Here is a 26,851-nt window from a genome sequence, read left to right on the forward strand (position 1 = left end):
ATCCTATCCAAAATAAGTAAAATAAATGTATGTGATTTATTTAATTAATGTACTAAAATGTCCTGTCTCTGTCTGTCTGTGGCTATCTGTCTGTCTTTCTGTCTGTCTTCTTTGTAAATATAGTTGTATAATAAATGATTGTACAAACCAAAAATACGATCTAAAGGAATGCAAACTATTGTATAAACTGCTTGTTTGTACAAACTGTTTCCTTTTACACTACAAACTAATGATATTATTGAGCAAACTAATACCTAATAGCCTATAGCCTACTGTTACTTGTTAGCAGGAACGGCATTATGCATCATGAATGATGTCACCACTGTCATCAACAACAACCATAGCATTTTAATCATCAGAACCATTTTCTGTCATAAATCTTGAAGCAGTTTATCTGATTCTCTCAAGATGTCCAGCCATGTGTATGCTCTGCTGCCATCTGGTGGATTCATCTGTGAGCTGGAGCTGAAAGTTAAAGATTTTTGTGAATTGTGTTCAGAGTTCCACATTACTCATTCTGTTCACTTCTTGTCACTATTCTGAATCGTATAGGCTCTCCTGCGTGCTACTGCATGAAGGCTCTAACTGACCTTCTCATTCCTGCATTTCCCAGAATTCACTTGTACTTAGTTTCACATTAAGAGACACATTGTAGAGAGCATACACGGACTTTATTACAAAGCCTGATTGTAATGAACCCACATGGGACAATGTCTCACTATCCACATCTTTAAATATCACCTCTAAAAATGGCCTGGAGAGGAAGTGGTATGTGAGTCCTGTCTATAGTGACAGATGCGTCACAGCAACAAGTCAAGGTGAATGCCATTCATCTCTGGCAGGATTGTGGCTCTGTGACCCACCCATGTGATCTGCTTTCACTAGTGAAGCATGAGCTCCTTAAAATCTCTCCTGCTGGAACATCTAGATTCTACAGAGTTGCAAATCACCCTCCAAGGATTTGTGAAAGCAACATAAGGGCCGTCACTCAGTCTGTCAACTCAGTCCAACACGGTGACATGAAAGCTCAGTGTCAGGTAAGGTCTGTTCTCTTTAACCTTTTTTATCCTAAAATGTCAACGTTTGCATGAGTTCCCATGCATTTTGTTTTCCTTTTCTCTACTAGACATGCAAAAAAATACCCAGGATCTTCTTATTAGGCAAAGGGAAGTGATCAGATGTAGACTGAAGAAACTGAATGGCAAGCAAAATGAAATCAAAGTGAGTCAAAACTGTGGAAAAAAAAACTCTCATAAGAGACTCAAAAACAATTAATCAAATATGTTTGAGAGTCGTATTAATTGCAAAGGAAAATTTGCAATATATGTAAACATACAAATGAACATTCTGTCGTTTTTATGGATTACCCAATTGAGACTAGTCTAAACCATTTGCTCATCTTTCTCAGTCCATGTCCTCTGCAGTGAGAGAGAATATAGTGAAGAAGTATGAAGAGATGCGGAGAGTTCTGGAAGAGGACTGTAGGATCACTCTGTCCCTGCTGGAGATGGAGGAGACGGCTGCGGTTCAAGCACTAGACAACCTCATTGAGACTAACTGTGTCCTCCTCAAAGACATTGAGGTCCAGCTCAATGAAGGGATGACGGACAGTGACATGCAGCCCGGTGACAGGGTGAGCCTTTTATAAGCAATTGGTTGGACAGATCCATTGTTGTGGACTCTTTTTTTTTTATCCTAACCTGCCATGGATAGTAGGGTCTGTCATCATACCCAGCTAAAAGGCTCTCAGAACTTTGGCTAATGCTCTGGCAAGGTTATTTATAAGTTCATTAGTTATGAACAAACAGTCTTCCAGTAATGTTAATAAAATGTCTAATAATGTTCTCAAAATGTTGGGAAAAAAAGAAGTATTTATACATCATACGTTTTTTTCCGGAAACCTTTTAGTTGGACGCATGTCTAACATTTTTTAAAATGTATCTTCTTGTAGAACGTTCATAGAAATTTTTTCATAGAAAACTAACGTTCCCGTAATGTTTTCAAAATTATAAATTAAATGTTTCCTGAAAATTCATATAACCAAGAAAATAGCTTTTACGTAAAACACTTGGGACAATATCATAGTATACAACAAAATAATTAAAATGACCAACAATACATGGCGACACCTACCATCCCTGCATGCAACATAATGCATTCTCACTGTAATTCTGCCTCTCTTTCTCATAGGTCACAATGTATGAGGACAGGTATGTATATTTAGAACTGCACTTAAGAGAGATTGTCACCATGTCAGGCATGCTATGACTCATCTGCAAAGGCTTTATTGTTGTATATCATGTTTGACACCATCCATTTCAAGCAAAGGTTTATTTAATGTGCTTCTTTAATGAAAGCATCCTGGAAAAAAACTTATTAACAAATATTCTGATTATACAAGGATCATGTAAACACATAAGGCAATATTCCAGATTTGCTTTCAACTCTAGACATCTGGAATGAAGTATGCCTGTATTAATTTGATTGTATTAAATGTCTGGGTCATTTAAACTGTACACCTTACTCTCATTATTTTCCATAACTGAACAATTTTTATAATGTTATTATTATTTTATGTGTATACTAAATTAGCATATTATAATGATTTCTGAAGGATCCTGTGACATTGAAAACTGGCCACATTGCCGTCACATTAATAATTTAGGCTACATTTTTTTTAAAAAAGGAAAACATATTAAAAAAAAAATTATTTCACAATATGACTGTAGTTACTGTATTTTTTATCATATAAATGCAGTCTTGGTGAGCATAAGATACTTCTTTCAAATACATAAAAAAAATCTTACTGACTTTTGAATGGTAGCATAGCCAAACAAAAGGCAATTATTGGTTGTATTGTATTAGATATTAGACTAGATAAAATTCAGTGTAACATGGCCAGAATGAACATGTCTAGTATTTCTAGAAGATAATAGAATTCTGTCTAACCAGACTTATTCTGGATAATATGTTATTTGGGACAACCCATAGGTCATATAAACTTAACCTTAATCTAAATAACCCTCAACCTTTTATATTAAAGGGCAGGTGTTATCTATGGTGCTGATATAATGTGAATACACTTTTGTTGGCAGGGTGCTGGAATTACTAACAGCAACAAACCCTGGTCTCATAAAACTTGACGAGGCAAAATCAGATCAGCTACTGGGGCTCACCAACAATTTACTACTGTTTATTCGCTCCCAGGTCCCTATTGCCAAGCGGCTGCTGAAGAGCTGTGAGTTATTGTGCAACAACACATACAATTGTTGATCTTTTGGAGGAATGACTTGCACCAAATGAATGTTAATTTTTTTTCTTTAGCTCACTGACAAAGAAATTACAGTAGACCTACAATAGTTCCATAGGTTATTTTAAACCTATATAAACCTTAACTCATATATTTCTGAGTCTAGTTTTAATTTTAATTTTGCAGATTCCTCAGGAGTGGTCCTGGACCCTTCCACTGCCCATCCCAAGCTGATTATATCATCTGAAGGGGACTGTGCCACTTTCACAGATGTATGGCAGGATGTCCCGGAGCATGAGGGCCGCTTTGACACCACCCTTAACGTCTTGAGCGTACAGTGTTGGAACTCTGGCCGCCATTACTGGGAGGTAGATGTAAGTGGAAAGATCTACTGGGAACTTGGTCTTTGTTGTGGGTAGACGTGACTGAGTTGTCATGAGCAGATGTAAACACTCAGGAGAAGTAGTTGGAACAGTTGGAATAAAAATTATTTACTCCAATTAAGGCCAAAGAAAGTGAATGAATGAATGAAGTCACTCTTATGGTCACCGAGGCTGCATTTAGTCGCCAAAAACAGTAACTATTATAGGAAATATTATTACAGTTTATAATAACTATGTTATATTTTAATATATTTTATTTCTGTGATACAGTCTCCAGTGTCACATGATCCTTCAGAAATTATTCTAATATGCTGATTTGGTGCTCAAGAAACATTTATTATCAATATCAATTTGGAAAACAGTTGTACTGCTTAATATTTTGATAGAAACCATGATAGATTATTAGAATCTAGATAGAAATCTTTTTGTAACATGAATGTCTTTATTGACTCTTTTGATCAATTGAATGCACCCTTTCTGAAAAGTATTAAAAAATATTTAACTGACCGCAAACTTTTGAATGGTAGCTAGCTGGTCAAAGCAAGAAACACTTCTTGTTGGTGCTAGCAAGCTATACAGACACTAGAAATGAATATAAGCAAGGACACATTAAATTGGTCAGATATTTCAATAGTAGCTGTCTGAAATTGTGTATATTAAGTATTCATCCACATTAAGACACAAGGTATTATTAATTCATCAAAAAAATCATCTAAAACTCTACAATAAAAATGTGTATAAAGCACTACTGGTAGATCAGAGTACATGACAAAAAACCTATTGTGGTTGTGGTTAATCTTTAATGGACATGCTACTGACTCCCAGCAGTTTTTTCATTGATCCAGTCCAAGTATTTAAGGATTCTGGTATAGACACCAGGCTTGTTCTTCTCTCCACAGCTGTCTCCCCAGCTCACTATACCATAGACATAGTGTATTTGATCCTTCTGACAGGTGAGAGGCCCACCAGAGTCACCCTGTCAGAAAGAGACAAAAGTATTGACATCTGACAACGAAATAATTACTTTGTAGTAATTTTACTTTTCTTTCCATGTTTCAAAATGTCATTCTGGTTACAGCAGCACCAACTCCTTTCAATATTTTTAAACCACATTATACAGTTAAAATGATGACCCACCTGACAGGAGTCCACTCCTCCCTTGAGATAGCCTGCACAAAACATGCCGTCATCCAGCAAAGCCGGATATACTTCATTGCTTGAACAGGCCTCCTGAGAAATCAGCAGAACCTGTGCATCAAGCAAATGCACGGAGCCATGCTCTGCTACAGACAGGAAAGGGAAAGAGAACAGATTTAGTATTTTCATCGATGCACCTTCAACACAAACTCAAAGATAGACATATGGAGATGTACACGTCTCTGTGGCTCCCCATCCTGAAATGCTGCATTCTGCTCCATCTGAAAAAGGTTCTCTGGGCAAGCAGGCAGCTTTCACAAACTGAGTTTCCTTAGCACATTCTCCATTAGTAGCTTTCAGTTTTAAAAGAGCTGCATCACAGGAAAGAATGAACATTAGAAATACAAGAAAATAAAAACATATACCTTCAATTATTTGTGGAGCTTCTCCTACATTTTTTTGTATCACCAAATAGCCAGATTAATTGCTTAGAATTGCAACAATATAACACAAGTGAACAATATCAATATTAACTTTTTGAGGTCTTTTGTTTTGAAGTTCTTATTATTGTCAGGCTTTTATTTTGAAGATCTTGTGTATTTATAGCTTATCTTCTTTATTAGTTTTCCTGTCTTGTGTTTTTCTTTTAATTCTGCCCGAATAAAGACTCGTACAACAAAGGGGTGTTGATGGACTCAACCTACTCCATCTACTGTATGTTTTGATTATCTTTCTGAATCTGATCCAGTCTTTTACAAAAAGTGTCTCATATTTTTTGTTCAAAACGTTGCTTTTTTTATTATTATTATGAAACTTAGCCTACATTAAAATGATGATAAAAAAAAATGCATGAAGCTAGAATAGGGTACAATTTTTTTTATTTTTTTAAAACGGGCTCAGTTCTTTATTTTGATTTATGTCATGTTCAGATATTCACACAACAAAATATTCTGGGAGAAAGATAAAAAATGCTAGCTGGCAACTTAAACAAAAAACCTGGTTTATCAGTGCCTATAAATGTCTACAATACACACCGATATCATTGTAGACGACATCACGAGTTTCGATGTACTTCTCATGGATGATAGCGTCCTCCACCAGCACAGTCTGGTCTGTTGGCTCCTTTTGTACTAGATTTAATCCTCCCAATACAACACTGTAATCATGCTTTTTATCACTGTATACACAACAAAAGGAAATAAAACTGAGCCATGGTTCAAAATAACAACAAAAAAAGAAGCATGAAATAATGCAATTACATTTCAGACTTCTTGTATTGCCAGTGTAAAGATTTCTCCACATTAGAAGTAAAATTGAATATTGAGAGCTCATCAATTCATTGATTTAGGAAGACAGTAAGACAATAATTCATATTGATAACTGTTAATTAAATGCAGTGAAATATGAACTAAAGCAGTTAAGAGTTATCATGGATTGAAAAAGCAAGGATGGGGCAAAAATAACATGATGTTACGTTTACACAATGCTGTCCAACTAACACTCATCCAATATGTGATTTGGAGAAAAGCACACATACCATCGAAAAAGCAAACCAGAGAGCAGACAAATTACCTTGTTTAAAGTTTGTATTACCTTGTAATTTTGCACACATTCAAAGCAACTTTGTCAGGTGGTGATTGCCAGATTTAAAGGGGTCATGACATGGTTTTTTTTATTTTATTATTATGTTCCCTTAGGTGTAATTATAGTATTACTATAGTTTTTTTTACAAAAAACTTTTAAAATGTAGTGATTTATGACCTTTTCCCACCCTGTTTCTCATCCTCTGATTCAAACAGTCTGTTTTGGGGGTGTTTCCCCTTTAAGAGTTCAGTGTTAACGCCCACTGTTATGATTGGCTAACGTCAGTGCCTCTGCATCAATTATTAACGCCCCCAGCCACAACATTTGCGGATTCGGCGCAACTGTTTAGTAGCGGGTGATGCATGCGAAGCGATGGCTCTTGCAATGATAAAACCTTATATGTTTGAGCTGGAATCAGAGGAAAATGAACCATCACCACAACAACGAAGACTGGATCAGCCCGTGTCCACATGGAAAGTGAAACTATTTTGAATTAATAAAAAAATTGTAACCCGAGACACTTGAAAACGGATTATTGTTGCTTAATTTGCTAACAGTTTAACATTATTTAACTAATTTCAATGACATGATAGGGTGTACCACGGACAAAAATGCATGCACAGGCCATATTTGAAGATGCAGCATTGATAAAGGCAACATTTTTAATTTTCTATCACATGTAGGCCTAACGTACTAGACAGGCGACATATTTTCAAGATTCTCTTATACAAATGTGTTTATATTAGCCAGTGATAAAAAGTAAGTTTGCAACGTCGTTTTGAGCCCAGAATAGTCGGCACGGACTTATCTCTGAGCAACAGTTTTCTAGCAAAGCCAGCATCATATTGGGATTTTTTCTCAAAACAGTCATCCTTATAATGTATAGAGCAAACACTTACATTAACACTGCCGTGACTGGGACGTCCGCAAAAAATAAAGTGCATCCATTTTTCCCTGACGACTGGATCTTTCGCAGCGTATTCAAAGATGTTGTTTGTCCACAACCAGGAACAGCACATCTGCGGCATCGTAATTTCCCTGTACACAGACCCACTCGCTGTCCGTCGACTGAACACTTGTGAGGCGTGCAGCGCGCGGTCGTGACAATGATACGAAATGAGCGTAGTTGTCTTGCGCTTTAAGCGTAGTTGTCTTGTGACGGAGGCGGTCATATGCAAACGCTGGTACGTCACTTCGTACCGTGACGTCACTTCTTACCATGAATCCAGAACGAGCTGTATTTAGAGCTTGATTAAATAAATGATTCGTTTATAATGGGGAGGACGTCTTAAGCTATGAAACTTGCAGGACGTTTTAATGGTACAAAGACCTCTTATATACCAAAAGATCAAGGCAAATTTGGTTTCTCATGTCATGACCCCTTTAAAGCCGTTCAGATCTAACCATTAGGCTACTCTAGTCATTAGGCCTTGACGTGTCTTGTCACCATTTTTCTGTGGTCGTTGGTGTTAGTGTACTAAAGACCATACTTACACACAGTGGGCTGCAGTCAGCACCCAACAAGCCTTGATAAGGGTGCCCCCACAGATGTGTCTGTAGCCCTGGACGGATCCTTTAGGTTTGATCTGCACTGATACTTGCCATGGATGGGCTCCAGGAATAGCTTTAAGACCCCCATAAATCCGGTTTAGTTGTTTTTTGGGCTCCGGTTTACCACAGGTATGAAAACTCTTTGGTAAAGTAGCATTCTTAGTTGGTGTGGTTGGTGGGGCAGCAGTAGTGATTATTTGGGCTGAACTGGTGCTCTCTGGGGTTGCGCTGGCATCTGGTAGGTGACATTTTTGGAAAGGATATCGATTCAGTGTAATATTGCTACTATAAAACAGTCAAGTAAACACTCCGCCACAAAAATACTCCAAACAAAGACACCACAGAATAAACACCCGCGAGTCTCTGGGCAACACGCAGCAGTGGTGTTTTGTTTCCAAATGAAGGTGCGTTCACGGAAATTTTGTGTCCAATATTTAAATAGGAATCTGCATGATTGGGAGTTTTGAGTGTAAAGGCGAAGAAGTTCCCCATACAGAGTTCTCTCATGTTCAAATTGGTCATGTGAATTTGCCACATTGACAACAAAATACTTGGCTTGAAATTGAAAGTGACTTCTGTGCTCAATCCATCACTATTGACCATTGTTAAAGTGATAGTTCACCCAAAAATGAAAGTTCTGTCATCATTTACTCACCCTAAAGTTGTTCCAAACCTGTATGAATTTCTTTCTTCTGCTGAACACAAAAGAATATATTTTGAAGAACATGGGTAACCAAACAGACCCAGGGCCCCATTAACTTCCATAGTATGGGGAAAAAAATACTATGGAAGTCAATGGGGCCCATCAACTGTTTAGTGACCGGTATTCTTCAAAATATCTTCTTTTGTGTTCAACAGAAGAAAGAAATTCATACAGGTTTGAAACAACTGGATGGTGAATAATTTAAATGATGACAGAATTTAAATTTTTGGGTGAACTATCCCTTATAGCATTGCTATGTGGTTTCTAGGATGTTGCAGATAATATTATTATTATTAATAATAATAAGCTTAAATAGCTAGTAGATCAGTATTTTACTTGGTAAAGCCAACAATGATCATAATTTAAAAGGGAGATAGTTATGGTTTATGTTGTTAAAGACACGAAGATGATTCAATGTACAACTCTCATTAAATAATCACAGGGATGTTGCTAATGTGACAGTGTTATGATCAAATCGGTAATGAATAATGTTTTTTTTTTTTAAATGAATAAAAAAATCGGAAAAATCCCTTCCACGAATACAGTGGAAACTGAAAAGACACAATGCTGTTCGACTGTATCAGTACTCTTGGAACGTCAAAAAACAAACGTATTTTATATTATATTATATTCTTGATTCAAAGCCTCAATAGAACACAACTAATCCCTTTGACACTGCTTTGTCATCAGTCTTACTAGACACGGCGCGTGGCTAACGATGAGGAAGTCTTACATGTCTTAACTGGTACAGTTGGTTGGAGAGTAGTTACTGGTATGATACTCTCTGTGAATGCAGCTGTGGTGGGTTGAGCTTTAGTGGTGGTCACCATTTTTTTGGTAGTTGTTGCTATGGAAAAAAAGTACAACATATGAGTAATAGCTGAATTAGTGGCAAAACTAAAGTGGGAAATTTTTTATGCAGATTTAGAGATGTTAAGTCATGCAACTTAATATATCTGCTGGGTCAGAGAGGGCTCAAAGATAAGACTGTCGATTTATTAATTCAAGTGACTCTGAAGGCCATAGAGCTGCTGCATGTTAGTGTTGTTGAGTTGAAGCTCTTGATGGAAAAACATCAGATTATGAACCACACTGTGACTTTATTATCAGTCTTACCAGGTGTGGGACATTTTCTGACATCACAATAATCCCAACGCAGTTTCTTGTTCTTCTTTATAAAGCACCATGGTTTCTTATCTCCATCAGGGTTTCTATGATACAGAGGGATGTAGGATTTGCATAGGATTAGTGCAGAGTACTATGATTACAAGTCCGTTGCTGATCTAGCCCAGATGTGTACAGTAGGTGTGCTTTTGACATGTGTGTGGACATGAAGTGAAATCAAAAAGTCAAAGATCACATTGAAAATTAAAAGTTGTCAAATATTTTGAACACGTGAATAGACAGGTTTTATGATTTTGAAAAAATGTAAACCAAAAAAGGTTTTCGCATAAAATGAATGCACTATTTATAGGTCACTAGTTAAATATGTAAATCTCTGGCTTTTGGTCCCCATGTGTTTTTAACCTGCAGAAGTTATGCTGTCCCAGGCCTTCACTAGATGCAAATAAAGTTGAAGGAAACAATCCTTTATCCAGAATGAACTCAGAGTTCCAGTCGAGACATTCGTCCCCCTCTTCAGTCTCTGACACCTTTCCTCTGTATGACTGTCCATCCCCCTCATAGCAGTCATTCGGGTCTGAGGATAGTCACAGCACACTATAGTTGTTCATGTTGTTGTCATGTTAGAATAAACCATAAAACAGGAAATGATATCACAGAAAAGATCCTTCTAATCTAGATCATAATAACAATATGCCAAAGTCTTGGTTCAGATTCATGTGTCACATGGTGTAAACTCTAGAAAACTGCCATTCGTGATTTAAGAAAAATATATTAATACACATTTTACCTTGAAAAATAAGTTTTTGAAAACTTACGTTTTACAATAATAATTGTGCAAATTCATACTGTATTTATTCAAGGTGTCAAATAATGTTTTTTTTTTTATCTAGACACCTTTTGACACATTTGAAGGCAGTAAATAATTTTTTGTCAGAGTATGTTGAAACTAACATGTTTACAAAATTTTTTTTTCTCAGAAATGGGCACATTTTTAAATGTGCAATTTGTGTCTTAAAGATATTTTTTTGTCATTGACAACTATAAGAAAGATTTATAAGACCAAGCATAATGAGGAAAACTAAAATAATAAACAGGCAAACTAATATATATATATATAGACTAAAATAAAATGCTCATCAAATACCTTTTTTTAACATTTAATATTTCCTATACCGGTAGTTATTTATGTTTGAAACACCAAAAAAGTTGTATTTTACATTTCTAAAACATGTCATATGTCATTAATTCAGACTCTTTTAGACTCTTTTAAATTAATCTAAAGAGAGAAATGCAACGTTATGGCAGAATATATACTCACCGACTTGACAGTAATGTCCACTGAATCCTTTTGGGCAGACGCATTCAAAATCACCCTCTTCTGACACACATCTGCCCTTATTCTGACAAGGGTTTGGTGCACATGGAATGGCTGGACAAAAATAAATAAATCATAAATCGACAAGTATACAACCCAGATTTTTAAGAAATATGATTTAGTTGTAGTACTTTTTTGTCTGAGCATTCTAAAACCAAATCTGAAATGCTAAAGTCTGTTTGTTGAGTAACTCTGGCTTAGTGCAGCATGAGTTCAGTGCCCTAAGTCTTACTTTTTTCGCAGTTTGGAGGTGCGAATGGTGGAAAACACTTGCACTTATAGTAGGGAGGAGATGAGGTGAGAAGACACAGTCCTGTCCCACATGTTCCTCTTTTACAAACCCTTACCCCTAAAACAAACATCAAAAGCTTCTCATAATGACTTAAAAGGTATTTGTATATTTTGGTTATTTTATATATGTACATACCCGGTATATATTGCAGTATATTATATTATATTAAGGTATATAGTGTATATTATGTTATATATTGCAGGTGGTGTGAAGTGAGTTCTTACCTCTTTGGCACCTTCTACCTACAAACTGCGTGGGGCATTTACATTTGAATTTATCTCTTTTTTCCTCACACACCCCACCATTCATGCATGGATTTGGACTGCATTTTCCTGAATTACCCAAGGGGGAAACATTTATTTGATCACAGTTTAGGTGATTTCAGTTTGGTATAACATTTATAACATTATATTTGGGTTTGTATGTGATTGGACCGTATTTGTTCATATGTTCAAAAGTTTGGGGCCGGTTTTTGAAAGAAGTCTCTTCAGCTCACCAAGGCAGCATTTATTTGATAAAAAAATACAGTAAAAACTGTAATATTTTGAATTGTGAATGTTGAAAACAACTGCGCTCTTAATTTTTATAATATCTCTTATTTTCAGGACTGTTTTATAGAAAGTTCTAAATAACAGCATTTATTCAAAATAGAAATCTTTTGTGACGTATAATGTCTCTACTGTCAATTCTGATCAATTGAATGCGTCCTTGCTTAATACTAACTTTTGAACGGCAGTATAAACAATATGAGGAAGAAATATGTCCAATGAATCATACCTTTGAGGCTTTGAAGCTCTAACAGCCAATCGTTGGCATCGTCGTCATCATCAGAGTCGTCTGAGGTGTCAAACTCAGCCTTCAGGTCTGATATCATAAATTGCATATAGAATATTTGCAAAGATTTATATACATTAGATTTCAACCCAAAAGCTGACAACTTACCCTCCAATCTCCCTCTGCCTCTCTTTCCAGGATGTTTATCATGTCCAGGCCTCCCATGTTTATCATGCTGCCCATGTCTATCACGTTCAGCATGCTTATCATGTTCTTCATGTTTCTTATCCTTCTTCAACTAATCAGAGGTGAGAAACTTGCTCAGAAAATGCATTCTTTTATCAAGATCAGCTAAATGTGATGCATATTTGGTATTCAAATATTAGAGAATATAAATAAAAACATGGTTACTGTTTAGGCAAAGGATCATCATTTGACCAAGTACAAAACCAAAACATAATATAGCATCAGTTAATTTTTATTCAGATGAAAAAGCTGTCATAGACCTTATGCGCAAGACAAACAAATGCGCAGCCATCTTTATAATTTGTGTATTGCTGTTGAAGAGTAATTAGCTGGTGAAGGGGATTTACTTGTTGTAGAGTTAAAGCTACAATATATATATTTTTTCGCCGCTATGGATCGCTAACCTCTTACAATAACAAAGGCGTAGGTTTACGACGCAGTGACGAGCTGAATGATGGGACTTGCTGTCAAGCTGATGGATCTAATAATAGGCTTGTTTGAGATGCTCCTTGCCTCGCCTGAAATGTATGCGAGAGTAGGCGGCTGCAGTGATGGGAGGAGTGAAAAAAGTGCAGGCAAGACGGACAGATCTCTCTTCTCGCAGTGGATTAGACACATGTGAGATCAAAGACGGATATCGCGGGATTCACTCTCGTGCACGGTGTTGCTAATAAACTGGATGTAGGCCTAATTTAAGTTCTGTTGCTTTTATATGAAAATAAATATAATTAACAAGACACCCAAAGTACTTGTTGTTTAATTCCATTCAAAATACGTGTTTATCAATCATTTGTACTTTAATACAGATATATATATATATATATATATATATATATAGGCTAGCCTATATATATATATAAAATAAAATGACATCACATAGCCCAACTCACATAGAGATCACACTGTCAGAAAGTTTGGGAATATTCGCTTAGGCTATAATATATACATGATATCAGAGTTTTAAAATCAAACATTTAAAAAGAGAACAATACACGTTTGTTTAAACCAATGAGCAATAAGCTGTGTCGTCAGCAAGTCGTTTATCATGCAACTGAACAGCGCAGTCGGTAGAGAGCAACTGCGCTCGACTGCAGAATCCGACACGTCCGTCTTGCGCTCGCTAGTTGTTTTTGACATAGGGCAGCATGACATCAGCCAGGCGGACCGCACTCGGACACATTTCTAACCGGCATGCATCTCGCGGTGATCGGTTCTACGCAGATTTTGCTAATCTCAGACATGCCTAATGTTAATGGATGAGTGAAAACATTCATGTTTTTTAACATTACAGTGGTATGAATCAGGTCGCGATTGCTAATAATAGACAGATATCACACGCGAGTCCCGCGGATATAGGCCTAGGCCTAAAGGAAAAATGATTTTTAATTCTACCGAACGACCTGCAAGCCGCAAGTGCTGAATTACAACTCACACAGGTCAGTTTACTTGACGAATTAAACTTGTGAGGTAACGCTAAAGCAGCGCTGTTTCACTTGGTCTAACGTTATGTTACACTATCATACAGCATTTGAGTGTGTTGAAAGTTAGGCTATGTTATTCTATGTGTTAGTTCGTTTGCTATATGAAACGAACAGCTTACTAACAGTTAAGCTAGATAAACATCAGAATAACATACAGATCATATTCTAACATTTCATCATGTTGAGCTATAGGCTACCATTGATTTGTTTTATGTACATGGCATGCTTACCTGTCTAATAAAGTATATGCAAGAGCGGTGTCGCTGTCAAGTCGTGATTCGTGAAGCTCTGTCAAGTCCAAGTTAGTCACGGACGTGGAGCTCTCGGCATCTCAAAAAGGCCACGCCAATATTGATCCTCATTTTAGTTATACTTTTTTGTTCCAAAGTCTGCTTGCCATGGTCCATAATGTTTGAACGAAATAAACGCTAAACTTTACGCACTGCGCAGTTGTCCACGTCTGTCGCCATGGTTACGTCATGGCTATGGCAGGGGGAGTACGAGCGGAAACCGAGGATAGCGCGGATATTGCGTCATTGACAGGCGACATTTTTTTCCCGGGACGGCCATTATTTAAAATAGGAATTTCTCTGAAATAAAAAAATATTTGGAGACTTTTGGGATATTGTAAGCATAGATATACATAATAAAGGCTAGATGTATTACGGCGGAGTCTCGAACGGCATCACCCGGCGGCCATCTTGTCACAGGGAAGGGTTCTGTAAGGTGAGTGATCTGCACAAACACAAATCCTCTTATCTCGCTGAAATCTTGACGGATTTACAAACGGTTTGCTTTCTTACAAACGTTATTAACGTGGCTATAATTCTGGATGCTTGAACATGTTGAAATATATACTATTATAATTATTCATCTCTGACGTTTATAACAAACCAACCCGTTTGAAAATCGGTAGAAAATTGAGCAAGTTATGGTTATTTAAAAAGTACATGCTCCATTAAAACAATGTTACGAGTGAGCGAGCCCCCTGTGGCAAGATGGCCGCCGTGTGCGGACGTCGACCTCCATTGGCCAGCAGCGCGGACGAGACATCTAGCCTTTATGATATCTATGATTGTAAGTACACAACTGCAGGAAATATAACACACTGTGCAAGTGATTTTTGGATATTTTATTACAATATTATTACATTGTACCTTTAACGAAAGTTGTCATGAGCATTGTAATGTTTGAAGCGGATGTCATAACAAATGTAAGTAGACGATGATAGGGATGATTTTAAAATGAGCGGTTTATTAATTAATCCGTACGATTTTACTTTCATGTTGTGGAAATACAAACCGAAAGACGAGCGATCAGCGCTGAAAAGGGCCGGGACTACATTTCAGCGTGTTAACTCTATTCCGGTATGGTATCATTATACATTATTAATCATCATAAACTAGGCATACTTTGAGTGATTTTTGTGTGATAAATCACCTACAAATTTGGAACAAAATTAAATTGGTTAGACATATGGCTTTGATTTTCCAGCAATTTAGAGTCTAAATTATTTAGTAAAATAGCATATATTTGGTATATAAAATATTACCGGTAGTTCAGTAAATTTCCTCTAAAGTAAACTTAAACTTCTACAACTTTTTTTGCACATTCATTTTTTGAAGCTGCTTTCTCTTCGGCAATAAAAAAAAGTGTCTTAAAAAAAAAATGGAACAACCGTAGGTCTGTATTCCAAATTACTGAATTACAGCCATTTAAGTTTAGATCTATGCTCAAAAAGGGAGTGACAGTTTACAGGTTTAACACAAGTCTGGTGTTGACAGTATAGTTATCGTATTGTAAGATAATGAATCTATGATTCATCAATATATAATTGTTCATACACACCTGTGCAGGGATAATGACAGCACAGAAAAAGAGGAGAAGCAGCCACAGCTTGAGATTCATGCTGGCCGTTGGTCTCTGGTGGAGTGACACACTGCATACCTATTCTGAGTCTTACAGTGTATAAGGTCAGTGTCCTGTGAGTGTGTGGGTGTGTGTCTGTGTTCATGTATATTCAAGTATGTGTGAGGGCTTAACAGGTGTATGCATTTGAGGAAGGATCTGAGGGTCTGTGCAACAGACAAAAGTCAAACACTTATTTATGTATTTTAAAAGTTTTATCTTCAGTTTACCTATGCAGCAAGTAAAATCTGCTACTATTCTTTGGCCATTAAATGACTCGCACTATTATCTATACTTCTTTAATATTTAAAAATATGTTCAAATAAAGTGATTCTGAATAATTAAATAAGCAGTTAATGTATCGACAAAATGTCCTGGAGAGAATGTTTCTGGATTAATGGATAGTCTGGCAGTTCACAGATCATATTGACAAAGCAGAACACTGTTTGTTTCATTGCAGACTTTGTCCGAAGTGTGGATTGTGAGAGATCATGAATGCAGAAGAGGAAAGATATCAGGATAAATACAAAGGTAAAAGGAAAAAAGTATACTGTAAATATATAAAAGGCCCCACAAGCAATACAAATGTTTTTTTTTTAATGGCTTTTATATATATATATATATTATATAAACATATATATAGGTGGCCTATGCTAATTCCATATAAGGAAACATTACTTCCATTTACCTGGGAAGAGGGATGTCGTAGCTGGGAGTGACGTCTCACCTGAGTTTACCGCGTTCCAGTAAACAAGTCAGATAACTAAGATGGACTTGTCCAAACGTTGGCAAAACGTTGTTGTGCTTTACTCTTTCGGAATACAAACACATAAAAAGCGGTATTTTGCAAAGATAATGCTAAAGAATCATGTTCACAAATAGAGGTTGGATAGTATACTGTGTGGGCCACTGAGTTTATTGAGACAAAAACAAACAGAAATGCTAATAAACAACATATTACTAGTGTTTCACTACGGCTGATGCTCTGAAAAGCCATATTGGACTTCCCCCGAGTTTCCCAGACACAAATGTATACTTTTAGGTGGCGTTCCAATTAAAAGTTCCTACGGGTCCTAGGAATTTCCCACATCTGAAAAACAAATGGAATGCACCATTCCTATATTACTCTGGCCTCTTGTTTGCTTCTGACTATAAAGCAAGTTAAAAAATAAGGGTTGCAGGCCTTCAATATGCAACCTCAAAGTCCTTTCTTTTACATGTAGACAACATCCTTATGTTACTAAAAGTAATCCTCAAAGTACCAAATGTCAAAAATATTCTTTGTAACCTGTCTCTATTTTAATTATAGTCCCATGTGTGTTAAAAGTAGTTTAGTGCCTCTACAGCACCTTCTGTATCTGACCACAAGAGGGCACTAGAATATTTTTTTTTCCATTTGATGCACGTTAGCATACGTCACCACTCAACTACAGCTTTTTTTTAAATATAATTTCCATAACAACAAACTAAGAGGAAGATTCTGTATGAATGTAACATTTTACAGCTAAAATCTAAAATTAATATTGAGACAAATTAACATTTGTAATGGTAGCCAAAGTAGAATATACACTTTAAGCACTGTAACATAGGCTATTTTCTCAGTGGAAACTATTTCTAAATAAATGCACTGCATCTATGCATCTTTTTAATCTCCTGCCATTTGTAATGTATTGCAACACTAGAGACACATAAACAAACACTCTGCCTTTTCTTCGGTGTTGTTTTCAGAGCAATCTCCAGCTGCCTCTAATTTGTGCATCAGTCACATGGTAAAGGCTATGATGAAATAGTGGAAGCTATCCCCTTCTCTTTATTTCTATTATTGGCCAATGGACGATTGTGTAGGTCTGGTGATGTGATGTATGTTTCTTTAATCTGGGTTACCATTTTCCAAATGTAGGTTTAGTTATAATAATAAAAATCAAAAAAGTAAATAATAATAATTGTTATTTAATAAGTACATTTCCTCACAATGTTACAGTGTTTTATTCTGTAGCTGTACTGGAGTCAGGACAGATGGTCGGCTCTACTGCGTAATCTGTTTCTGCTATAAATCGTTCACAGAATGTGATATTGCATGTTTATCCTCCTCGTCAGTGCTCCACAATCACTTTCATTGCAGGTGCTTAAGCTGATGTATTCACTATGACCTACTTCAAGTTATCCTCGAAGGAAAATCTAAAACACAGCAAAATAAACGGTCTCATGGGCCTTGTACTTTAAAATTAGACACATTTAATAATCCTTAAGATTGACAAGCCATTTCAGTTTCTTCTATATTGTATAAGAATATGTACTTACTAATGCCTGGTGTGCTGTCACATATCAATGTGTTTTTACACATGCTCATGACTTGCTGAATGTCATAAAACCTGGCAAATATTTAAATGGCAATTCTTATTATAGCAACCCATAAAATCTAGTTTTGCTTCCCATGCCCCAATCAACCTCGATTATGTCCCTTTCCAGTGGGGCAGCCAGACATCAAGTGGTGCGAATTTGGCTAATATCAAAGTCCCCCATGACTTTCTGTTTTCCTTGGTTTCTATCAACAGAGCCAATCTAATTTTCCTGAGAGAGAAAGAGCAGTTCTCCTGAGTGAGATAATTTTATTTCTCTCCCGCTGTGAGTGTGCAGTGTATGGCCCTCTGAGAATGTTGTTGACATCTTACCCAGATGATACATCTTTATTTGTCTATACCTGGCATACAGTCATTTTCTATTGTCCTATGTTTCACCAGAGTAAAGGAATGGTGGGAAAATGTTGATGTCCGTTTCCCGGATAAACAATCCATAGCTTAATGCTTTATTGACAATAGTAGTGGCAATGTATTGTAAGTTGCGCTAGTCATTTATTGTGACGTATATCCAAGTGAAGCTGCTTCTCGAACAAGAAAAAATGTAGGGCGGGACTTGATTTTGTCCATCGGGAATTGATTGGATGGTTGTGGTTTGCTATTGCTGTGAGGAACAGGTCGTCCCACCCTCGTGCCAGCAAACACGTCATCAGAGAAGAAGAGAAGAGATGTCGCTGCAAGAGGGAGGGGAAGTTATGCTGCGTTCACAGCATTTCATAATTACCGTAAATGAAGCTCTGTATACTTGTCATACACTGGTCGGTCTGCACAGCACCACTTCAAGTCGAACACATCTTATATCTGCAGTGGTCAGGTGGTACAGCGGTGGTACAAGTCGTAGCTCTCTGAAAATGACATGTTGTAGGCTAATTACAAGTTCTATAGCATGTGAAGGAATTTTACAGTTCAGAATCATTACAGTAATTACGACATGGCGTGAATTTTGATTAAACATTACGAGGACACATGAATAAAAAAAAACAATGATGTGCACGGATAAATCATTTAGAATAAATACTACAATGTTCCGGCTTAAAGAATAAGAATGGTCTATTTTTGTATCATGGTGACTTCAAAGCTAAATAGATATATTTCAAGAAACAAAAACTATAAAAATGATATAACAAAATGTCAAAAACTTATTAAAATAAAAAAAATAAAAGCTAATATGAAATATAAATAAGCAATATAATAGCAAAAGAACAAGAGAAAACTACTTTTGTTGTGTTGAGATCATGAGAAAGTATTGACTACATCTTTTGTATTTCGCAGAAGAACGAATGCACACATGTTCGGAATCACATGGGGGTGGTAGCTAAATGATGACGAAATTGTAATTTTTGGGTGGAGTATTCCTTTATTTTATGACCTTGACAAAAAAAACAAACATTGTCTCTTATAACTTCGGTACCTCGCCTATGCACAGACCACTACTTTATGACCCGCACGACGCGCGCAGTTCTAGACAAATTAATATAGCGCTGTCACTTTAAATGTTAGACGACTAGGAGTTTCCCATCCTACTATGATAAAGGACTGGCTCATGAATATTAATTGCACACGTGACCGATTGGGCGCGCCAGGAAAGTTACCAATCAACGCTAGCGTAATCTACTTAATATTCATAATCCAAACCTTTTCCGTAGTAAAATGAGATTCGTCATTTCGCTCTGAGCTCAGCTGGAGCACCAGTAGGGAAGGGAACTGCACATTGTTTTGGATAGGAGTTGGGCTGTCATTCCCATCCGAGTGCATCTCTGAGAGAAACAAAGGCGAAGCAACAACAACACGACTTATTGTTCGAAACCGCATGCTCAAATCATGCAGTTATTTTTGCGACTATGTTGGCACAGTTTACGAACATAACTGCACATCTGTATCTCATATATGTCGCTATTTCTGGAACGATATAAATGATATGGTTCTGGCTTCTTTTGGAATAACGCGCTGCGTACAACCTTGAGAACAGACTGGAAAAAGTTCCGTTACACATTGGTCACTAAATTCCTGCATGATGGCAATGACAGCAAACTACACATTGTAGCAAAGCCATGAGGAGTGTTTCTCTGCTCTTTAAAGAATTCAGATTTAAAAACCTGAAGTCTAATGAAGACTGTAACCTCATCCCTATGCTTAGATCAGAGGGGAACGGGAGGATGGATTTTGGCAGAAGAATGTCTCCAGCCTTCTCCACGAGGTGTTTCCTATTTAGGACTGAGGAGCTCAGGACGTACCTTTTCACGTTTGTGATGTTTTACCTGTTAATATGCACTGAAGGATCCTATTCCAAAACTTGTGATAAAAACTGCATCTTTGGAAGATGTATCAATGGAACTTGCGTCTGTGACCAGGGATGGGCTGGAGATCAGTGTCAACATTGCCAAGGGAAATTCAAGTGAGTAACGCTTTTCCCTCAGGGTAACAGGTTCATTGTTTGCAAACAGCGTTTACATGTGGCGTTAGCAGTAGCCTACATTAAGGCGGATTACAAGAGTGTGGAACTGGAAAAGCTTTTCCCTTCTCTTGGTGAAGTGTTTGCTTTACTGTTATAAAGAGCGCAAAGGCCAGAAATAAGCGTTTTCGTTTTTTTATCCACTTGCCTGTTGTTGCTGCATACAGCATATTCAGAAGGGAATATATGTATATATATATTCAATATAAAATATGGATATTTTATAAATTAATCCAAGATAAAAATGTATATATATATCCCATAAAGAGCCTTTAACGTTCATTGAACCTTTGTATTGCTCAAAATATTATTTATAGTGGAAAAAGGTTAATTAGGTTATTAAAATGTTCTTTACACTATGAACAATAAAATGGTTCTTTAAGCATTGCTGCAAAAAAAAAAAAAAAAAAAAAACTTTATTTTTAAGAGTGTATCATTAATAGTCAGATACTGAGTCTAGGATTCATGAAAGGTTATAAGTGTAACAAGTGTAACGTGTTGTTAAGTCAGAACTCTTCATCATGTCATATAACTCAAGAAATTACACATTTGTATCTAAATCTTCAAGCATAACAGATTGTATAGGTAGGCTATTGAGATTGTGGATTCCAATCAGGTCTAAGTTGAAGTTTCCTTTTGCATAAATGTATGTGAGAGAACTCTTTTGACTGAACCATAGTAAAAATAAATCACTAATGAAATCTCATTTTATTTCTCTGGGACACCAATGGGATATATGGAAAGCAAATTGAGATCTTGAGACCTCCTAAGAAACCAACCAGAGTAATCTTATATCTCATAATAATTGCAAAAGAGGTCTCCGTAATATCAGAAACTGCTCAGATTTGCTCAGAAATCCTGCAGTAAATAACATTTCTTATCACATTTTGCCAAAACCAGATTGTCTGGTTAAACTCTTAACTTATATTCCTGATCTATGAATAAGCATCTCTGAGAATTGTATGTGTTTTAAACTTAATGCACATTCAGTGGTTAAGTAGTTGTAATTTAGAGGTACTTTGGTGCTTGAAAATGGTTTCCTCCTTGAGTTCAAATACATTGTGCTCTAGTAAGGGATAATGGTGTGGTGTGTTTGAACTGGCCCTGTGATTCTGCTCTCTTTGAAGAATCGGCCATTCTGATGTTCAATCATGTGTAAGTGACATGTTATCTTTTGCAAACGTAAAGTGGTACTTCTGGCTGAAGAGGAAGTGTGAAAATAGGTAGACTCCTATGCGTTGTTTTCAGCAGCACTTTCATAAAAATTTGGTTAGCCTACTCCAATGCGTTACTTACTTTATATCTCAGAATAGTTGCTATAACATTATGGGCATGCAGTGTCACTCATCAGAGTGCCTTCTGGGGAGGTGAGGAGCTTATAGAGCTTAACTGAAGGATCTGACCTTGTATTTCCCTTATCTTTGAAAATCTCCACAATGTCTATTTCATTTCAAAATGCCTTGTAATCTGCCAGAGAAATGCTTGTCAGTCAGAGAGTTTAGGACAATTTCACCAAAAATGTACGCACTCTCATATTGATCCAAACCCATATGAATTTCTTATTACCGTGGTACACAAAGGGAGAAATTCTAAAGCTTTGTACTAAAGAATAATTGCATAATTTTTTATGCAGTTACCATGGGGGATGCTTTCAAGCTAAGACACAAAGCCCCATAAAAATGACTTGGGTGCAATATTCTTCTTCTTTTTTTTAATTTTTTTAACTTCCACATTAACTTCCACATTAAGAAACCAAAATTTAACTCGTCTTTCAATGAAAGCTTTGCCAATGCATGTCATTGTGCATGATTATTACCAAAGTCCTTTTAGGCAAGTCGTGCCACTCGGCCAACATCTTGGCAACGCCTCCGGGCAGCTATTTCGGACTAACAAGACCAGGCTCCTATCTAAATGAATGGGCAGAGTCAGAACTGCACTTTCACTGGTCACCGGAACATAAAAACTGCATGTATAGAAACAGCAGTAAAATATGATAAAAAATGCCCCAAAATAAGGTTTAAACCGCCTTTTTCCCCACAGGTTATACCGTACTTTTACTACGCATGCGCAATGGTTCGCGACACCAACAGGCAAAACCTCAACTGTGCCCATGCTTCAGTGGAACCAGACGATAGGCTTAAATGTTTCCCGGCTTGACTGTTAAAAGCAGATGATTGGCTTTCCAGCGGGAGGGGCGGGATATGTGCATACTAGAACCTCCATCTTTGTCGTTACGTGTTTTCCTTATATAGTTGTATTGAGGATTGAGGAAGTGGCATGTCTCTTATATAAATTGTCTCTGTTATTACTTCCAGACAGACAGACAGCTAGAAAAATAGTTCTGGAATACGAGTATATAGTTAAATAGTAGATGGATAGAAAAGGAAAGAATGTGTTAATCTGAAACCATTGTGAGGTAGTTTGCAATACCTAAATCTACTTAATTGTGACAAATAGACAGACAGACAGACGGAAATAATGTGTTATTCTGAAACCAGTGTATTGTTAGGTAGTTTGCGATACCTAACTTTCTTAATTGTGAATGACAGACAGATAGATAGACAGACAGACAGACACAATGATGAGACCTTGAAGTTGTCTTGCATCACTGTTTTTACTGTTCTTATACTTATACTGTTCCTTATGCATTTTATAATATTATGTACGTGGGGTTTTTATATTTCCTGTTTTAGCAGATTAGGCATGGCCTTAAAGAGAGCGCAGACTGTATGGGAGCACTGATTTGAGTTATTATTGAAATGTTTGTGCAAATGTATGTTTGGTTTATCCTTCCTATTTATTGACTTGTTTTAACTCTTGTTCTTAATCATCTTGTGTAGTTATTTATTAATTATGGTAAGGTATGAGTACTATGGTCCAGTTTCTCCAATTAGTAAGTGGGAAAATGTGTGTATTTAAGAAAACCGTCACTAGTGGAAGGGAGGATGGATTATGGTTTGAATGAATTTAAACAAGAAAGAGATGGAAAGAATACGTTAATCTGAAACCAGTGTATTGTGAGGTAGTTTGCGATACCTAACTCTACTTAATTGTGAATGTTGTCTTACCAAGGACAGGTGATGTCAGTGTTTAAAAAGTATATTATTAAGTTGCCTTCCTTATTGTGGTTTATGAAAAGCGCTATAAAAATGAACTGAAATGCAACGTAGAAGATTATAGTTCCTGCATGAAGATTGCATGGCTTCATGCTTGACATGAATTATTTAGAAACATGTTATGAATGTCTCGCTTTAGTGGTTTGCTTTTGGAGAAAAAATGAACGAGCTGTTCTCCAGTTATAATTTATTTACTTCATCCTGGAACATACTTGGTTGTCCTGAGGGATTCAAAAATAGCTATATAAAGATATTTCAGAAATATTCTCCTGATGGACTTTTCTGTGGGCACTCTATGCCAGTGGGAAATCATGTACCGGTAATGCCTTACTTAACGCCCCATCTTAAAAGAATAGAATAGGAAGATGATGTGAAATGTGAATCTTGGACCTTCAGTGGATGGCAGAATTGTCTCATAAAAATGCATTTCCTCTCATTTAGACCACTAATATTGTTATGATGGAAAATTTGTGTCAGTGCTATTGAAAGTGGAGCTGTAAGCTGAATGCACAATGATAATCATGCTTCATGTTTTCTTTGCTTGTTGAAAGCATGTTGTTGCATTTATCATCATTATCATAATTAGCCTATAGTTGCTGTTCATAACATTTCAAGCAACAGATAATCATGTGTGTTTCATCTGATATATCTGGAGTACAAGGTTATGAGATGTATTATGTGAATACTTGACTAAAGAGATGTGTCTTTAAAACTGGGAGAGTGTGTCTGAGTCCTGATCATTATCAGGAAGGCTATTCCAGAGCTTAGGACCCAAATTTGAAAATGCTCTCCCACCTTTAGTGGACTTGGATATCCTAGGTACTACCAAAACCAAAAAGTCAAGAATTTTGTTACCTTAAAGAGTGTGATGGATTGTAGATCAATTAAATAGGCCTACACAGGAGCTGACCCATTAAGGGCCTTATAGGTCAGTATACTTTATACTCGGGTAACCAGAGATGATAAAATTAGTGTTGTGTGATCATATTTTCTTGACCTTGTAAGAACTCTTGCAGCTGCATTTTGGACTAACTGTAGCTTGTTTATTGATGATGCAGGACAACCACCTAATGTATTATTGTAATCCAGAGGTGTGAATGCATGAATTAGCTTTTCTGCATCAGAAGCAGATAACATGTTCTGTAGCTTAGCAATGTTTCTGAGGTGGAAGAAGGCTGTTTTTATAACATGAAATATGATTTTCAAAAGCTGCTGTCTAATATAACACCCAGGTATTTAACTTTATCTTCTAAGATATTCTCAGGTTTTTGGTTCAATAAGTAATACCTCAGTCTTGTCGGAATTTAATAGAAGAAAAACTGGTCATCCACTATTTTATATTTTAACACTGTCAACTTGGATAATTTCGAATTTCATCTAGTCGTAATGAAATATATAGTATCATCAGTGGAAACTAATTCCGTGTTTTCTAATAATGTTACCAATGGGCAGCATGTACTGTATATTGAAAATCAGAGGGCCTAAAACAGACCCTTGTGGCACTCCATAATTTACTGATGTTAACTTGGATAATTCATTTTTTAAATAAACAAAATGGTAATGGTCTGATAGGTACGATCTAAACCACCTTAAATCCTGTCCCTGTATACCAGCGTAATTTTGTAGTCGATCTGTAAGTATGTCATGATCGATATATTGATGAACTTAGCACTAAGATTAAGTAAAAGTAATATTGAGATGCAGCCTTGGTCAGAAGCTATAGAAGTAAGTCATTTGTAATTTTAACAAGTAAAGTGCAGTTTTTGTGCTATGATGGGGCCTTAATCCTGACTGAAATTTTTTATAGATATATTTTTTTTTGCAGCATAAAACTAAGCGGACAAAACTTTTAGTTTTTTTAAACATAAATGGAAGATTTGAAATGGGTCTGTCATTTGCCAATTCATTTGGATCTAGTTGTGGTTTCTTAATTAGAGGCTTATTAACTGGCAGTTTGAATGGTCTTGGGATATGACCCAGAGATGGAGAGTTATAAATATTGACAAGGGACTCTTCTGCTACAGGTAACAACTCTTTCAGTAATTTAGTGGGTATTGGACCTAGTAAACATGTTGTGTGTTTAGATGTAATGATACGTTTATTTAACTCTTCCTGTCCTATAGCTGTAAAGCACTGCAATTGTTCTCGAGGGGCGATAATTGAGGCTGAATCATAAAACGTTGTCAAAGGTTGTACATTTACAATTGTATTGTCTGATGCTTTTGATTTTCTCAGTGAAGAAAGTCCCTACTACTACGACTCCTAAACTGTTATGGAATATTCAGTTCAGGTGATGTCTGTTTATTTGTTAATAATCTAGCCACTGTACTAAATAAAAAAACTTGGATTGTTTTGGTTATTTTCTATGATTTTGTGGAGATGCTAGTCCCTGGCTGCTTTTATAACATTTCCATGCGATTCTTTTTTTCTTTTCTTTTTAGTACACATCAATAAGGATAAATAAATGAGTTGGTTAAAAAACACACACAACCACTAACAACTAACTTGGGGCGGCAGTGGCTCAGTGGTTCATGTAGGTTATCTACAAACCGGAAGGTTGGTGGTTCCACCTGACCAAGTGTCGAGGTGTCCATGAGCAAGACACCTAACCCCAGCTGCTCCCGACGAGCTGGATGAGCCTTGCATGGCTGACACCGCCGTCGGTGTATGAATGGGTGAATGTGAGGCAAAATGTAAAGCGCTTTGGTGGCCATTGGGTCTGTGAAAGCGCTATATAAATGCAGTCCATATTAATTTTTTTCCATAGAACATATTTGACTTACAATGGATAAAAAAATATACACATCAGGACTGAGGGTTTCTCTTGAGCCAACATTTAGTGACAGCATTTTTTTTTATGGCGACCAGAAAGATATTCAAGAGGTAAATATCACTTTTACCCAAACCCTCCAAAGTAACCCAGAGGAACATAGTGGGAAATGACAGCCTTATATCCTGCACATTAATTGTCCCACCCCTACACAAAAAGGCTGAATATGCGGACATAACCAGAAAATGTGGGCTGAGTCAGCTTTTAATGAACCACACTCCCTCCAGCAAGGGTGTTGTATCCCAGAAGACAGAGATTTTTGCTTTGGTGTTATAAAAAAAATCTAA

At 36.6% G+C, this 26,851-nt stretch overlaps 3 protein-coding genes across 6 annotated transcripts in view; 2 read left to right on the forward strand and 1 right to left on the reverse strand.

Moving 5' to 3' along the window:
• Window positions 1-856: 856 nt before the first annotated feature.
• Window positions 857-3,669, forward strand: LOC307010572 (putative E3 ubiquitin-protein ligase TRIML1; the record flags this gene model as incomplete). Its single annotated transcript, XM_079635359.1, has 6 exons — window positions 857-1,037; window positions 1,127-1,221; window positions 1,409-1,633; window positions 2,191-2,210; window positions 3,096-3,238; window positions 3,437-3,669. Exons 2-6 carry the CDS (start codon window positions 1,129-1,131, stop codon window positions 3,667-3,669), a joined length of 714 nt encoding a protein of 237 aa, XP_079491485.1. The 5' UTR covers window positions 857-1,037; window positions 1,127-1,128.
• Window positions 3,670-4,413: 744 nt separating this feature from the next.
• On the reverse strand, window positions 4,414-15,931 carry LOC307010477 (hyaluronan-binding protein 2). 2 transcript variants are annotated; one of them, XM_079635198.1, is made up of 14 exons: window positions 15,750-15,931; window positions 12,343-12,472; window positions 12,178-12,264; window positions 11,625-11,732; window positions 11,341-11,457; window positions 11,052-11,162; window positions 10,136-10,307; window positions 9,725-9,819; window positions 9,342-9,455; window positions 7,849-8,140; window positions 5,805-5,947; window positions 5,007-5,141; window positions 4,771-4,916; window positions 4,414-4,609 (listed from the first exon to the last, which is right to left on the reverse strand). In XM_079635198.1, the coding sequence occupies exons 1-14, from the start codon at window positions 15,807-15,809 to the stop codon at window positions 4,445-4,447; spliced, it is 1,875 nt and encodes a 624-aa protein (XP_079491324.1). In that variant the 5' UTR covers window positions 15,810-15,931; the 3' UTR covers window positions 4,414-4,444. The 2 variants fall into 2 exon arrangements, with proteins under 2 accessions (XP_079491324.1, XP_079491325.1); XM_079635199.1 differs by lacking the exon at window positions 15,750-15,931 and adding an exon at window positions 14,132-14,402.
• The window catches only part of atrnl1a (attractin-like 1a), a 217,906-nt gene continuing 206,811 nt past the window's right edge, over window positions 15,757-26,851 (forward strand). For 2 of the 3 annotated variants that reach the window (XM_079635195.1, XM_079635197.1), the window contains exon 1: window positions 19,839-20,561. In XM_079635195.1, the coding sequence (XP_079491321.1) occupies window positions 20,218-20,561 (344 nt within the window). In that variant the 5' untranslated portion in view covers window positions 19,839-20,217. Of the gene's footprint in view, window positions 15,875-16,269; window positions 16,341-19,838; window positions 20,562-26,851 lie in introns of those variants that run through there. The other variant, XM_079635196.1, reaches the window with a different exon arrangement.

The sequence above is a fragment of the Phoxinus phoxinus genome, assembly GCF_949152265.1.
Source record: "Phoxinus phoxinus genome assembly, chromosome: 14".
Lineage (NCBI taxonomy): Eukaryota > Metazoa > Chordata > Actinopteri > Cypriniformes > Leuciscidae > Phoxinus > Phoxinus phoxinus.